Below are 15,841 nucleotides of genomic sequence, written 5' to 3' on the forward strand. Positions count from 1 at the left end.
ACAACACATATTGGTTTTAAATATCCAGCCCCAGATTTAAATGACAAGACATAAATTACAATTCTAACTTTTAATAAATTACACTATATCTTAAATGTGTATACTTGAGATGATTAGTTTGATTAGAATCACAGAAATTACCAATGGCAGGAGAGCTATGTTAGCCTATGGTAGCAAAAGACCAGGATGCATCTGATAAGCACCTTTACTGACTAACATATTGAATTGAAGGACATCATTTTTGTGAGTGGAAGAGATCCAGCAGATTTAAACAAGAAATATCAAGAATATGCCATGAAACAGACACTTGCTTGGTCCATACAGATTTATTGGATAATGATTTTAAGGCACTTTTGCTCAATTTTTTTTTAAATGAATAAATTAAAAAAAAAATATTGAGAAAGAAAATCACTCTATAGTTGAATGTTTTGAATAATTTGAACATAAGCAGTCACAGATGGTTTCTTAGGAGCAGCAGTATAGATTGTACTATTGTGTTTGTTAAATAGTCTTTTTTCAACAGTGTCAAATACAGGAAAACAATGGTTGGAATTAGTTGCAGATATATTCAAACAAAAGTTACCATATGTCCCTTCCTTTAACAATGCTAGTAGCAAAACGGACTGGCATACCTTGAGCAATTGCTACAAGTTTTCCTTTTTCTTCTGGGCTTAGTTGCAACATGGTGTCTATTACTGGAAGAAGTCTCTGTCTTTCACTGCCTGATTTTAGAAATATAAACTGCAATAGAACATTCTTCAAATACTCCAGATTAGCAACAGATTTCTCTCGTTCCTGGTTTCTTTCTAATCGCCTTATTTCACTTTTAAGAAGCTGAGAATGAAAAACAAAAACAAAAACCCAAAGAAATATATTTCTCAGAACGAAGACAAGAAAGCACACAGTTTATCAGGCCATACTTATACTAGAAAAATAGCCCTGAAAACAATATAAGCAGGTATTCCATGTTGAAACATCCAAGATAAATATGGTGCAATCATGAACACAGGGTCAGTTTGTGGTCTTTCAGGTATTGCTGAATAAATTTCTCACAATTCCTAATCATTAGCTATGTGTCTCAGGCTAAAAGGAATAAAACACATATTTCCTGATTTCTCGTATAATAAACTGCTTCGCTGTCAAGCAAAGATTAACTGAGAACACCAATGATCTTCAAATCTGCCAGGGACTTGGCACTGTGTTCCTTCTGATTTCAAGTGTCCCATCTGATGGCAAAATACAGAAGCTTCTCTTGAGTTGTAGGGGTAATAGCACATCTATTGGAGCTATGGTGGCATAGTGGTTAGAACGCAGTGGTTAGAACTCTGCTCACAGCCTGGAGAGGAGTTTGATCCTGAACAACTCAAGGTTGACTCAGCCTTCCATCCTTCCGAGGTCAATAAAATGAGGACCCAGATTGTTGAGGGAAATATGCTGACATTTGTAAACTGTTTAGAGAGTGCTGTAAAGCACTATGGAGCAGTATATGAGTACTATTGCAATCACTTTTTTAGGCCTTAACAAAATAACTGTCATGGCCTGGTTCTGAGAAAGAGTTGAAACCGGGACTGGCCGATGGAGATGGCACATCTCCCTTGGAATGCTTGGGGAGGCCAGGGCTGAGGACGATAGTGATTGGGGGAAATTTGTCTTTGTCATGAACAATTGTTTGTTTTGGTTTACACTCCCCTGGCTTTGACTAGTGCTCTTGCCTGTGACTTGGCTTTGCATATCCCAGGCTCTATACAGCCATAGTTCTTTATCAGATGACAAATTCTACATTTTATAAACACATTGAAAACCTGAACCCTAATTATTTTTAACATGTGTATTAATTTGAAACCATAATGGATAAGAGACCAGGACAAAATCATGTGTCTTATTTTTTTTTTTTTCCAAATTTTGTATGTTGCCAACCTAAGAAATTTAATGTCCATCTCTTTTTAAATATCTTGAAGGATTCTAAACATTATTTCAGGAGTCAGAACTCTGTAATGGGCAACTTCTCTTCCCTCTTCCATCCTTCTGTATTTTATTTGCTTATTTATCCACAAAATTACCTGTTGCCCAACCAACGAAACTTCTAACAAGAGAATCACTACCTACAAGAATAGGAGTCAAATGAAGGACGGCATGATAGTAGAGTGTGTGAATTATTGTTGTGTAAATAAGAGCAAAATGTCATCAAATTCACATATACTTTAAATCTAAGTTGAAGCAAGTCTACTAACCTTAATTTGTTCCATTAGGATGACATTGGTTGCTTCTGACTCACGAAGCAATCCACTTAAGTGATCAGCACTCTTTGATGTTGTGTTTAACTTCTGGACCAATTCTTGTTTTGTAAGTTCTGCTTCCCATTGTGGAGGTTCTAAAATTGTTTCCAAAAGCAAATTTCTGGTTAGCTCAGTACATCAACTATATGGATTCCACGGGCAGAGTAGCAATTACTCTATCTCATATCTCATAATAATTTGTCTACTGGTTATATTTTAAATACATAATATATTATATTTCATTTGTTGCTGAGATATATAACATATTCCAAATGAATGATTCTGGTAATATGTTAGAAACAAACTCTAATCTGCAATGCCCCACTGTATGGCCATCTTACCAAATTTCATTTCTGGAGTATTGAGAAGCTGTTCCAAGGATGGTACATGGGTACTGGCAGACGATACAGACTCTGTGTCTGTGGTTTCCATTCCTTCACCTTCTTCTCTAGTTACAGCATGCACGTCAAGAAGAGGAAGGTCAGTGCTCCTTCTTTCTCGCAAACTTTTGGTTGGTAGAGTGGAAGCAACAGAATCTGAAAAACAAATGAATAGAAAATAATTGAGACTATTATTTGAGAGTTACAAGAGCATTATAAAATTACCATATTTTTCGGAGTATAAGATGCTCCAATAACATTAATTTTGGGGGAGGAAAAGAGGGGAAAAAAATCTGCCTTTGCCTACCAGCATCCATCAATATTCATCTAGCTAGAGTGCTTGCAGCAAACAGCAAACAGCTTGGTCAGCTTCAGCACGTTATCGTAGCCTGATTCAGCACGAGCAGCTGATTGGCGGTTTGATCGGCCTCCCGGAATACCACCAATAAGTTCTTGCTGGACAGCCCCAGCCCATCACAGTTTCCGCGTGTCATGTTTTTGGCTTCCGCACATTGCGTTTTTGGCTTCTGAACACTCCATTTCAGACCTGTTCCAGTCTGCGGGGATCAGCACACCACATTGCTGCTGATTACTGTGGAGGCCAAAGATGGAGCATTCAGAGCTGAAAACACGACGCGTGGAGGCAGTGATTAGTGGCGATGTGCTGTGGTGATCCCTGCAGGGGATCAGGTCTAAAATGGAGCATACGAAGGCCAAAAATGGGATGCACAGAGGCCGAAAACGGCCAAAGAGTGGGCAGGGCTTATACATTAGCTGTATAAGATGCAGGCATTTCCACCAACTTTTTTTTTGGGGGGGGGTGCGTCTTATACTCTGAAAAATATAGTACATAATAAACAGCATCAAAAACATCAAGTTGCTTTCCACATAGCTGCTCCAAAATATTTTAAGAAAATCAATCACTACTCATTTTTGTTGCAAATGAAGCCATTGCATTAAATTATCAATTATACACAGTAAGTTACTCTTTCAGGTGCCTTTAACTTTGCTACATGAACTAAACTGTCTTCAGCTGAATCTTCCCAGACCATAATAAAATAAGTCACTTGATTTAGTGACAAAAATTAAATTAAATTTCATCTTAAAATCATTTATTTAAATGCATGTGACTTACCAAGAGAAGAATCTTAATTTAAATTTAGGCATATAAGTATAGTGGATTAGGTAGCCTTGATTGATTTTTCATCCCCCACCCCCACGAAAAATGGATCACTGCTTACTTTTGGTGCTTGGCTCACTTTGGAGTTGAAAAAGCTGGGCTTCAACTTTAGACAGCTGCTGTTGTAATGTTTCCACTGTCTTTCTGTGCTCCTCTTGCAGATGTCTGACTTGATCCCGGAAGCTATTCCGAAGAGCTTCATTCTGGGCTGTCAGCTGACTCACAATCTGTGCATGTTCTGACTTTATTACCACATTTTCAGATTGTATTGTGCAAAGTCTGTAAAATATCACACCCACCCAAGTTTCAATATTAGAAAAAGTAACAAATACCTGGTACTAAAAGGAAGGAGTAGCTATTGTACCACTGCTGATCATTTCTATAAACAGATTACTTTATTAAGAGATACATCCATTACAGGGATATTGATTTTTAGATATAAATATTATTAATGAAGAAAATATTTGGACACATAATTAAAAACAAATCATGGCTAATCATAAGCCAACAGTAAAAAAATATATACTAAAAAAACTTACTTTTCTCGGAGTTCTGCTTCCTTTGCTACGGTCTCTTGAAGAATCTTATTGTGCCTCTCCAACAATGCATCATGTTCAGACTGCAAAGTCTGAAGTTCTACCACGTTTGTTTGTAAATTATGTTGTGTCTCTTGCAATTTAATCTTCAGTTGTTCTATTACTGTTTCCATATGTTCTCTAAAAGAAAGGAAATTTCACAAGCATAGAAAATGTATAACTTGCTTCTTTAAAACTTACAAGTTATTAACATATAGATGAGCAATTTGAACAATTTTGAACAGGAAGCTTCATGAAAAATTGTCTCTCAAGTTGGAAGTGGGTCATTTGATGATCTTTAAAGTGCTGCACATTAAATGTTTCAATACATTTTATTTATTCCCAGGATCACTGTGAGTCGGGTGGCATATACATTCAATATTATTTATTTGTTTATTTATTTATTTTCAGGCCTCTAAAACTCATTCTGTATTTTGTTGAATATTATTACGAGATCAATGTGGTTAGTATCGTTGCATAATTGAATTGTAAAATAATAGTGACAGAAGTAATAAATGGATTTGAGTTTTCTAAAATATATTCACAAGAATGTATACTCCATGAAATGTACATGGAATGAAATGTTATGCTATTATTATTCTGGAGAACATTTAGATCAATATTTCTCATGGCATCCTGGCTGGGGAATTCTGGGAGTTGAAGTCCACATATAAAGTTGCTAAGGTTGAGAAAACTGATTTAGGTAATGGGAATTTTTCTTGATTCCCACTTCTTGGACAAGTGGATCCTTTGAAACCTAATGCATTGCTATCCAGTTATATGGATATTATATGAACTTATGGCTACAGACTGAATTGTAGCTGTAGGATCTGAACACACTAAAATGACATATTTCACATAAAATACAAACCTAGGTCAATTACTAGGACTGCTTTACGTTGGTTTTTTAGATGTGACTTCAGTTGTGGTGAGATTTTCACAGAATAGAAAGGAAAAGAGATTTTTAAAAAAACTGTAAATTTTCTTTTATATTCCTTTCTTGAAAAAAGAACAAGAGAAAGAGCTAACCAGTTCTTTAGCATATTAGCTCATTCAGCCAATTTTAAAGGTAAAATTAGCCAACTGATTAAATATTCTGTTTAAAAAATCAGAACAGAAATTATCCAGACTTTATACAAAATAGTGGATTCCAGATGATCACTCTTCTATCTTCAAAGATGATTCTTGAGCCAGGAGCTTACCTTTCTTGTTTGGTCACATCAGTTTCAGATTGTGAAGATTTATTCTTTTGTTTTAATACATTATGAACTCGGACTTTGTAGTTTTCAAATTCAGAGGTTACAGCAGAATGTTCTTCCTGCAATAGACACGTGATAAAATGAAACTAACTACGGTTAGTCCTTGATCTATGATCACTTGTTCAGTAACCATTCAAAGCTGTGATGTTGCTGAACAAATGATGGCTATGGAGATCTGCCCATACCAGCAACTCCAAGATCACCTGATCATTATCTGGCCACTTGGCAATTGGATCCTACTTATGACTGGCTGCAGCACTCTGATTACCAACCAGAAAGTCAATGGGAAAGTCAGCTGGAAAGATTGCCAGCATCTCTGAGTTGGCACTCCTCCCTCCCCCAAACACACTCTACCTGACTCCCATTGGCTCCCCATATACCCTGCCTGATGTGAATGGCCCCTCTCACACACCCGCTGACATCCTTGTTGATCTTCACTGTGCCCCTCATGCATCCCCCTTGCATCCTCCCTGATCCTGAGCTCTGTCCATACTCCTTGACTCACTGCTTTATGATTATACTATTTAGTAACAGAAATTCCAGTTCCAATGGCCATAAGTAAATAACTACCATACTTTCTATATAAATAGTTAAGTAACCACTTATTCAGTAAGGACAAGTTAATATTTTTTCTTTCTCCACCTTCATAATATAAACTGTTTGAACGTAATGAATATATTCCTAATTTTATTGGAATAGCAAAAAAAAAAAAATTCTTTCAAAACAAATACCAATGTTATTTCACACCCTCCCCCTACACCATAAATGATAGAATAAGTACAATGTTATTTGTAACCAAAGTATACCCAGATGCTTCACAGGACAATTACTATGGAAGCTAGCACAACAATTTTAGAAGTTCTGATTTTAAGATGACACATCAAGACATAAACCAGTCCCTTTCTAAAGCTACATCCATCAAAAACCTAGCTATAATTACATTCTGAGTCATTCAATTTTGCAAAAGCAAACAAGATTGGAAATTGCACATTGCTCACAAGAGCACTATGCTATAAACAGAATATCTATCTTTTAGCCTAGTGCATCCACAGATTATTCAAACTGGTCTCCCATAGTACAAATATTTTAGCATATTTTCCATCTGCTTTCCAAAACAGTCTTTGGTAAATAGAGTCTACACTTGTCCAACTACTAATATCAAGTACAAAGTAGGTACTGAAAATGTAAATTGTTTCTTTTTAAACCAGTCCCCACAAAAGGTGACCATTTAAAAGGCATTTTTATGGTGAATATTTATAAGCCACCTTTTAATACTCTCTTGTGAATCAAACCTTGGTAATTTCTGCTAAAAACATACACACATAGGTTTTTTTTATAGCATCATGCTTCGTTTAAGTGCCTTACAATCAAATGAAAGTCACTTCATGCGTATGCAGCCTTTGGAGAAGAGTTATGATATGTAGGAAAATATACTAAATGCCTATAACAGTAGATGTAAGAGATAAATAGTGCATCAATCAGCCTAGTTGTGACAGGTTCAGATGATGAATAATATTTCTTAAAGAAAACAATCTATCATGCTGACCATGTTTGAACTCTTCTACTGCCTTTTAATATACACATCTCAAAGCTGCCCTCGTGGCATCTATTACATGGAAATCAATGGTGGGTTCCTACCACTACCAGTTCAGCTGAACCAGTAGTAGCTTGGTGGCCTGGATTGCTGGAACCGGCAGTGACCCAGTCCTGCCATTCCCCTGAACCAGTTTTCTTTTGCTTCTACGCATGTGCAATTTTAGTTGTACTGTGCATGCGCACGGCGCAGCCCTGAGCATGCTGCATCCCTGAGCGAACCAGCAGTAGCGGCTGCCGGAATCCACCCCTGATGGGAATCTATTTCTGAGGTCTTTAATACCAAGTGCCTAAATACTATGAATGGTCCAAATGACAGAATGCAAACTGTGAACAACTAATGTCAGTCCCACCTGGTAGGCCAGACTGGAAAATCTACAAGGAGGCCACAACTACTTTTACTGAGATTGCCTATACAAGTTGTCCACGACTTATGACCATAATTGAGCCCCAAATTTCTGTTGTCAAATGAAATATTTATTAACTGAATTTGCCCCATATTATCAGCAACTGAAATAGTGGTTAAGTGATTCACCACAATTGTTAAGTTAGTAACATGTTAAGTGAATCTGATTTTCCCATTGACTTTGCTTATGTGAAGATTGCAAAAGGTGATCATGTGAACCCAGGACATTGCAACCGTCATAAATGAGTCAGTGGCCAGGTGGCCAATTTTTGATCATGTGACCATGGGAATGCTGCAATGGTCATAAGTGTGAAAAATGGTCCTAAGTCACTTTTTTTTTTTGCTGCCATTGTTAACTTTGAATGGTCACTAAATCAACTGTTGCTAAGTCAAGGGTCGCCTGTATTAACAGAACCTCTGTGCTGTGCCTCCTCCCTCACCACTCACTGCGTCCCTACCTGAACCGGGAGGCCCTCACAACAGTCACTAGTGCCCTTGTGACCTCTAGGCTGGAATACTGCAATGTGCTCTACATGGGGCTGCCTTTGAAGAGCATTCGGCGACTTCAGTTAGTCCAGAATGGGGCCGCGCGAGCGATCCTGGGTGCACCTCGCTTCACCCACGTAACACCTATCCTCCGCGAGCTGCACTGGCTGCCTGTTGATCTCCGGGTGCGCTTCAAGGTGCTACTTATCACCTACAAAGCCCTTCATGGTAGTGGACCTGGGTACTTGAGAGACTGCCTACTGCCAATTACCTCCACTAGGCCGATACGATCGCATCGATTAGGCCTCCTCCTTAAACTTACTGCTTTCAGCCCTGTTTGTCTAAATAACAGCACATCTCCCTTAAGTTCTCCTGTCCCTTACTGTCTAAGCTGTCTACTGAATTGTTCGCTGAGGAATTGTTAAGATGCAACCGGACTAAGTTGGCTTGAAATACCTTTGCTGCATTACATTCTTCTTGGAGGGCAGCTACTTTCTGCTGGTAAGTACTCAAAACTCGCTGATGCTGCTCTAGTGAAGTCTGCAGATGTTCCTGAATTTTGTGTCTTTCGCAAGTTAGTTCAGACAGCTGAATCTGCAAAGATACATTTATTTCAGTACAAGGATTCTCTTTACTCTGATTTTAAGGCTAATAGTAAACTGAGTCTATATTTACTGTTTTCAATTGTAAGCTAATTTATTAATTAATCAAATTTATATACTGTGCATTTCAGGAAAAGTCTCTTATGACATATTGCTGTGGCAAAAGGAGTTTAATCAAACAAAACTTAAGATTAGCAAAGTCATGAAGTGCTTAAGTAAGCAAATTAAATTAACAGAGGAATGACCGAGAGGCCACTTTTGCTATATAGCACAGGAAAAATTCCCAAATGTAGATCTTGACATGTACATCACAAAGGGATGTGAAAATGGCTGCTGCTGCTTTTTACATACATAAAATGGAGGCTGTCATATTGATGCACGTACAAAATTGCAGCAGTTGTATTCTACATACATGCAGCCCAAGATTCAAAATGTGCAAAAACGGGAATGCAAAAGGAATTCCTGTGTAATTCAGGAACTGCCTCATGCATCCAGGACCAGTTCAGGGATCCTCTGTGAAAGGCCTACTGCTCCTTATATTTGGGGAAAATCCTCTCTAGCCAAATGTGGGGAAATTGCCCTGAATACCTGAGTTCCAGTTCCCAGAATGAAAATAAATTTTATAGCCATTGCAATATCCACAGCATCACTGGTGATGAAACAAACATACAGTATTCACACAGTTCAAATTTATTCAATGAATTGAAAGAGGAGTGGAAGTTATAATACACACATCCCAAGCAGACATTGTAAACAATATCGATATGGATATAATACTCTTTTTTTACTAGTCTGAAAGTGGAGGGGGTGGTGGAAGGATCTTGCCTTATAATCTTCCATTTGTTGCTGATTGGCTTCTAGTTCTCCCTTGAGAGATGCCTGAAATCTTAAAAGTTCATTTTCCTGGAATAGAAAAAATATTCATAAGAACACCATGAAAACATTAGTATACTGTTGTCAGAAGGCAGGAAAGCTGAATTAATAGTGGAAAACATAAACTTACTGCTTGTTTTGAGTCTACCAACTCTTTTTTTGTTTTTACCAGTAATTGCTTGAGTTTGTCATTCTTTTCCTCGTACTCCTGTACAGAGTTCTGTAAGGATTCTAAGGAACAAAGTAATCCTTGTTGCTGACTTGTTTAGAAAAACAGCTGAAATTTAATTAAACACGATTTTCCTACTTAGGAGTTTATGCAAATTCTACTTGCATAATAAAGCTTCTCTTTTATTGAAAAAAAATTCTTGTACTTCTTTTAGTTTATAACAGCAAGTCACATCATTGTACAAAAGTTTGCACAAAAATTCAATGATCTGTTTTTAACTCTAACAACATAGTTGTTAGAGTAAAGCTTGTTTAATAAGCATTTAACTGATTAGACAATATTAACCATAGCAACAATATTAATTCTGGGAACATATATTCCTGTCTGTTAACAGGCTACTGAGTTTCACTGTATTAAAATATGCTAGTTTTATAGCACATTACTTTGAATCAGAATTCAAAGCCTTCTTGAACTGATATATATATCCTTTTATAGACAGAAAGGGAAGCTTAAATTCTAAGAAGCTGCTTACTCATTTCTTCCTCTAGAATTTCTTTCTTCTGGTTTTGTATTTTAATTTCTTGCTCGAGATCTTCAATTCTGCTACTTTTGTCGGCAATGTTTTGATTAAGTTCTTTTACAAAACGCTCATAATCAGCTATTTCCATATCCATCAATGTACTTTTGTGAGCATCCTGTATATCAAAACATTCAGCATCATGTAAAATTAAAACATGTTATTCCTTGTCTGTAAGTCATTAGCTATTTCTCTCATATTCTAAATTAATGTTATTATTCAAATAAAAGTTAGGATTCTGAAACTATCAAAACCAAACGTCAAAAGATGATAAATATTTAACTAAAAGTATGACAAGCAAATAAGAAAACTACTCATCAACCTTCTTTGCCAATTCTAGCTCTTCCAAAGCTTTCTGAAGATGCTTCTTTTCTTTCTGTAGTAATGTCTGAAATTCTTCCACTTCTCTGACAGAGTTAGCATGGTCCTGTAAAAATAGTTTGTGCTCTAAATTCAAATAATCAAAGTAATTGTTTTATTTTCTGCTTTTATAATTGTACTGCTTACCTTCATTTTTTGTTCTTTTAGAAGCTTCTCAGCTTCAAGTTCCTTATCCACTTTCGCTTTGGCTTTCTGGATTTCTAGCAGTTGGGTTTCTAACAGCTTGACATTAGTCTGAAGAGTCTCAACACGAGTCAAGAGGTCTTCATTTGCAGAATGCCACTGTTCTTGCTAAAATAAAGAAGTACCGTATTTTCACCCATATAACCCGCGGGTTATATGCGGTTTTTACATGCACAGCGCCCCCCTGCGGGTTATATGCGTGGGCGGGGTATACGGAAGATATTTTACACGATCGGAGGCTTACCGGTACACAGGCTTCTTTCTCCGTTTCTTCCCCCACCCCGATCTCAGCTGTTTCCTTCTCCTCCGTTCCTTTCCTCTTCCCCAGCTTGCGCAGGCTTGTTTCTCCGTTTCTTCCCCCACCCCGATCTCAGCTGTTTCCTTCTCCTCCGTTCCTTTCCTCTTCCCCAGCTTGCGCAGGCTTGTTTCTCCGTTTCTTCCCCCCCCATCTCAGCTGTTTCCCTTCTCTCTTACTCGTCGCGGGTTATATGCGTGGGCGGGTTATATGCGTGGGCGGGTTATATGCGTGGGCGGGGTATACGGAAGATATTTTACACGATCCGGAAAACCCGCGGGTTATATGCGTGGGCGGGTTATTTGCGTGGGCGGGTTATATGGGTGGAAATACGGTAATACAATTTTGATGGCAAATCATTATTCCATTCTGTATATGGGAACTTTTAACAAGCTATCATTTAAACATTTGCACTGCCTGAAGCAAGAGCTAAGTTTGCTACTAATTTTCTATTAAGAGCTGAGAAAGCGTAAAGCCAACATTGTGTACATCGGAGCAAAAAGTGGGTAAAGGGCTTCTCCCCCTGCTCCCTCCCTCCTGTTGTTCTGTCAAAAAAACTGCCTGCCTGATGATAAAAGATGAAAAATATTAAATAAATTGTTGGCAGAACAGAAAATTCTCTTTAAAAAAGAAAACTCAGAACATTCAAGAGCAGCACCTCAGTAAGCTTTCCACAGATATTTAGCTACTCACTAGTGACAATAGAAAGCTGGACTAAAAAATCAGAAGTCTATTGTCAAAGGCATTGCTTTTACAATGGAGCCTTAAACAGCAGTCTGTTTTCCCAATTTCTCTCTCCATTTCTTCCACTTAGTTTTATCCTCTGCTTTGCAAATACAAGTAACAAATTATTTATTACATACGTTACTAAATAAATACCTGCTGAACTGAATTCTCCAACTGTTTGGTCAGGTCATCAATCTGACGTTCAAAATTACGAGCTCGAGTCTTTTGAAAATCCAGTTGTTCTGCTTGCTTGTCATATTCTAATAAAAGATTCTTGGGAAGCACATGTAATTTGAAACATTGTTGGAACAGATATAGGCCCATAGTGCATTACACATGTACAAGGGAGATGCATCGTTTTCTTTACCCCATCACTACGTTAGACAAATTGACTTTTTACCCCAATGGAAATAAGTCTACATTTTATTTTCTGTAATCTTGTGTGAAAGCTATATTGCTGGAACACTAGCATGCTTCATAGAAAAACACTGTATTTATTTTGTACAATGGCAATAAAGGCTATACTATACACCAGCTTCAGCATCATATGTATTTCTAAAAATGCCTCCAATTGTATAGCTTCCTCTTTAACATTACTTCAGAATGGAAAATTGTTGCTCAATGACTTCTGGGTTCAGAAGAAAGTGGGAAAAGATAGCATTTGGGGAAATATCTATGTTTTTTACATGATGAATGGATGTTTGGTATGTGATTGTATCACACCAGGACAGCTTTTTGGCGAGAAAATTTTTAACATGTTCTCAAAATTCTACTTCCACATACTGGACCAAAAGAGTTGCCTGTTACTGAAATACACCTGGTAAAGACGAAGATGCTTTACCTTATAGCTCTCAGCTCCCTGAATGATGTCTGCCATTGAAGAAGAGAGTTGCTCTTTTTCTGATTTTATTAATTCCAGCTCTTCTCTAAGTGACTGTACCTACAGGCAGAAAAAAAAAGTTAATCACGGTGGCAAAGATGATCTGAATGGAAAGATATATTTTTCACTGATCCATTTTTCTTTTAAATATCCCACAGCACTTCTGCAGTCTTTCAAAGACTCTCAAATTCTACAGGAGCATTTTTATAGCTTAGGGAGAACCCAAGACACAGGAATGTTCTATTCAATGAAGATATTTAGCCCATTAAATTCTGATTCTCACTCAAAGCTTTACAAATATAATCTGTACAATTGCCAGCAAGTCTCCAAAGTAATGCATCTAGCTCTTTCAACATGAAAATATTCAAGTGGAAAATCTATTAACAAAGTTTGTGTGTATATGTATGTATGTGTATGCACACACACACACACACGTTTCCTAGAAAATAACACTCCATCTTACATATTTGGGGACTCCAAAATAAGCACCAGGGCTTATTTTCAGATAATCATGATTTCAGGGAGATCAGCCTGTCTGATTCCCTGTCCAAGCATCAGACACAGAGACAGAGGCATGGGGAGGCAGGTGATCTGGGCATGCCGTGGGCTGCAGGAAAGCCAAGAGATGCAAAGACAAGCCTCCTGTAGCTGCCTGCTCACTCTGATCCACCAACTCTTAGCTTTCCCGCAGCCCTGTTTTATTTTATGTAGGCAATGCTGCGATATGAATGAAGGCGAATATATGTGTCCCAGAAGAATGTTGCAGGATCCAATCTGGGTCAATCACTGGGACCAGTGGTTTTGTCTTCCAGGCTTTCGGACTCAGAGTGTGCTAGAGAAAAGTTCCCTGAAGATGGGCTCAAATACAAATCCAAAAGACAAAACCGCTGGTTCCAGTGACCGCCCTAGATTGAACACAGTGATATTTTCAAGAATGTCTATTGGGCTTGAAACAGCATCAAAGTATTTTGAATGCTTTTTATGTGCCACCTACCTTATTAGGGCCTTTGACTGTAACAAAGATTTGATTTTAATTAAATCAAAATGTTTGAAATAAATAGAAAGCAAGTAATTGATTATTTTAGAAGTTAAAAAAAGAACAATTTTAGAGTTGTCCTTAATATGTATTTACTAAGCCACTTCAAAAAGTGATAAAATATGCTTCCAACAAATTGTACTGAATATGTAGACTACTGTTACTATGTGCTCACTGCAAAATCAAGTGTAAACTTGCCACCAAATCCACAAGCATAAATGTATGTAAATTAAGAAACAAAATAGTTTTTAGTGAACAAAGTAACTAAAACCAGATGTTCATATCATTTATCTTCAATGAAATAAGATAAAAACAGCGCTTAGAAACTTTATATGGTGCCAGAATGACCTTTATTTATTTGATTGATTGATTTCTAGACCCACCCATCTCAACAAATGATTTTGGGTGACAATACAATTCAGAAAATATATTACAATTAAAATTATTAACGTTACTTTTAACATATTATAATTACATTACCAATGTATTTACAATATAAATGTAATTTGTAGTGTAATGTAAATTGCATTACCAACACTTCAACTGAATGATAGTGTAGAGGTTTCCTTTGACAACTTACCTCTTTCCTGCTAGATTCCAGTTCTTTCCTCAATTTCACAGCAACAGCTTTAATTTTATTTGTTTTTTCTTCCTTCTCTTTCAGCTGTTGTTCCAAATTTACTAAAGCAAATCAAATTAATATTTTAAAATGTAAAAGCAAAAATCTTCCTATAGCCAATAACTATATTAAAAGTATTCATTTCATTATTTGTATCGCCACTTGAATTGTATGCTGCATTTAGTCACCATTTCAAAGGACTTCAGTTTGAAATGGTCTAAGATTTGACAATTAGCAGCATCAATTCAACAACAAATAATGCACATCTAATATATTAAGTGTGTGGTAAAAATGTTCATAGTCATCAAATTGAAATAAATTAAGTGATCACTTGCTACTTCACCTCAATCTCTTAAATGCCAAATCACAAAATTATATATTTTTAAAGAAAAAATTAATGTTCAATATTTGCCTCAAAGCCTGCTATTTAAATTATCCTCTGCATGAGCTTTGTCTATTAAGTATATTTACTCTCAAGAGCATTATGCTAAAACTATAATCGGTAATTTAAGGCACATGCATAGGTTCTTGCTTCGCAGAGACTGGTAGGGTATTACTCCATATAACAAACTATAGAAAAGCATTTACCCTATTTTTCTGAGTATAAGACGAACCGGAGTATAAGAGGCAACAAGGTTATGAAGAGGTAAGTAAAAAAAGTTTTTTCACTCTGCAAACCTCCCAAGAACAGTCAGTTTTTCGCGAAAATGGACCTGTTCCCTCCCCCCCAAAAAGGCATGAATAGCCTTTAAGGGGCTTGCAGAGTGCTTCTGGGTGGGGAGGCAAAAACAAGCATTTTTAACTTGCAAAAATGGACCCGTTTTTCGTAAAAAAAAAAAAAGGGGCATGGGGTTTTTCCCAGCCCCCAGCTCTCTAAAAGCTTCCTAGAGGCTCTACACGTCCATTTTGGTGAAGGAAGCAGGGTTTCGGGACGCAAAAAAATGCTGTATTCAGTGTATAAGATGCACCCAGATTTTCAGCCTCTTTTTTGAGGGAAAAAGATGCATCTTATACTCTGAAAAATACGGTAATGATTTCTGTACAAACTTTTTTGAAAAATAAAACAAAGATATGAAAAGAAAGCAAACAAAATGTATAAATTACCTATTTTCTCTGTTTCTAATAATTGCTGATCGCGATCAGCAGAAGACTTCTCTACAGACTCCTGCATTATAAAGAAAAATAAGTAAGATGGGCATTTCAGCAGATGATTCCTTTTGCTTGGTGAAGGAAACAAGTTCTAGAGACAGAACATCCTATCATAATCTTAACATAAAATTATTAGACTGGTCAATTTTTTGTTTTTATACAATAAAAAAACCCAGCAGGATTTACAGGTAGAACC

General features: G+C 37.0%; 1 protein-coding gene across 2 annotated transcripts in view; it reads right to left on the bottom strand.

Moving 5' to 3' along the window:
- Nucleotides 1-15,841, bottom strand: part of GCC2 (GRIP and coiled-coil domain containing 2) — a 35,715-nt gene that overhangs the window by 7,184 nt on the left and 12,690 nt on the right. For both annotated transcript variants that reach the window (XR_015698204.1, XM_087726425.1), the window contains exons 7-22: nt 15,601-15,661; nt 14,458-14,558; nt 12,803-12,901; nt 12,115-12,234; nt 10,884-11,048; nt 10,699-10,803; nt 10,332-10,494; nt 9,761-9,861; nt 9,583-9,660; nt 8,612-8,749; nt 5,614-5,729; nt 4,376-4,552; nt 3,898-4,115; nt 2,618-2,812; nt 2,232-2,371; nt 633-834 (exon numbers count right to left, since the gene is read on the bottom strand). Coding sequence is in view for 1 of the 2 variants with exons in the window: in XM_087726425.1 (XP_087582551.1) it covers nt 633-834; nt 2,232-2,371; nt 2,618-2,812; nt 3,898-4,115; nt 4,376-4,552; nt 5,614-5,729; nt 8,612-8,749; nt 9,583-9,660; nt 9,761-9,861; nt 10,332-10,494; nt 10,699-10,803; nt 10,884-11,048; nt 12,115-12,234; nt 12,803-12,901; nt 14,458-14,558; nt 15,601-15,661 (2,179 nt within the window). In the remaining variant the exon portion in view is untranslated. The remainder of the gene's footprint in view (nt 1-632; nt 835-2,231; nt 2,372-2,617; nt 2,813-3,897; nt 4,116-4,375; nt 4,553-5,613; nt 5,730-8,611; nt 8,750-9,582; nt 9,661-9,760; nt 9,862-10,331; nt 10,495-10,698; nt 10,804-10,883; nt 11,049-12,114; nt 12,235-12,802; nt 12,902-14,457; nt 14,559-15,600; nt 15,662-15,841) is intronic.

The sequence above is a fragment of the Thamnophis sirtalis genome, unplaced genomic scaffold (assembly GCF_051295495.1).
Source record: "Thamnophis sirtalis isolate CommonGarterSnake01/CBP01778 unplaced genomic scaffold, rThaSir2_p1.2 scaffold_12, whole genome shotgun sequence".
NCBI classification, from domain to species: Eukaryota; Metazoa; Chordata; class Lepidosauria; order Squamata; family Natricidae; genus Thamnophis; species Thamnophis sirtalis.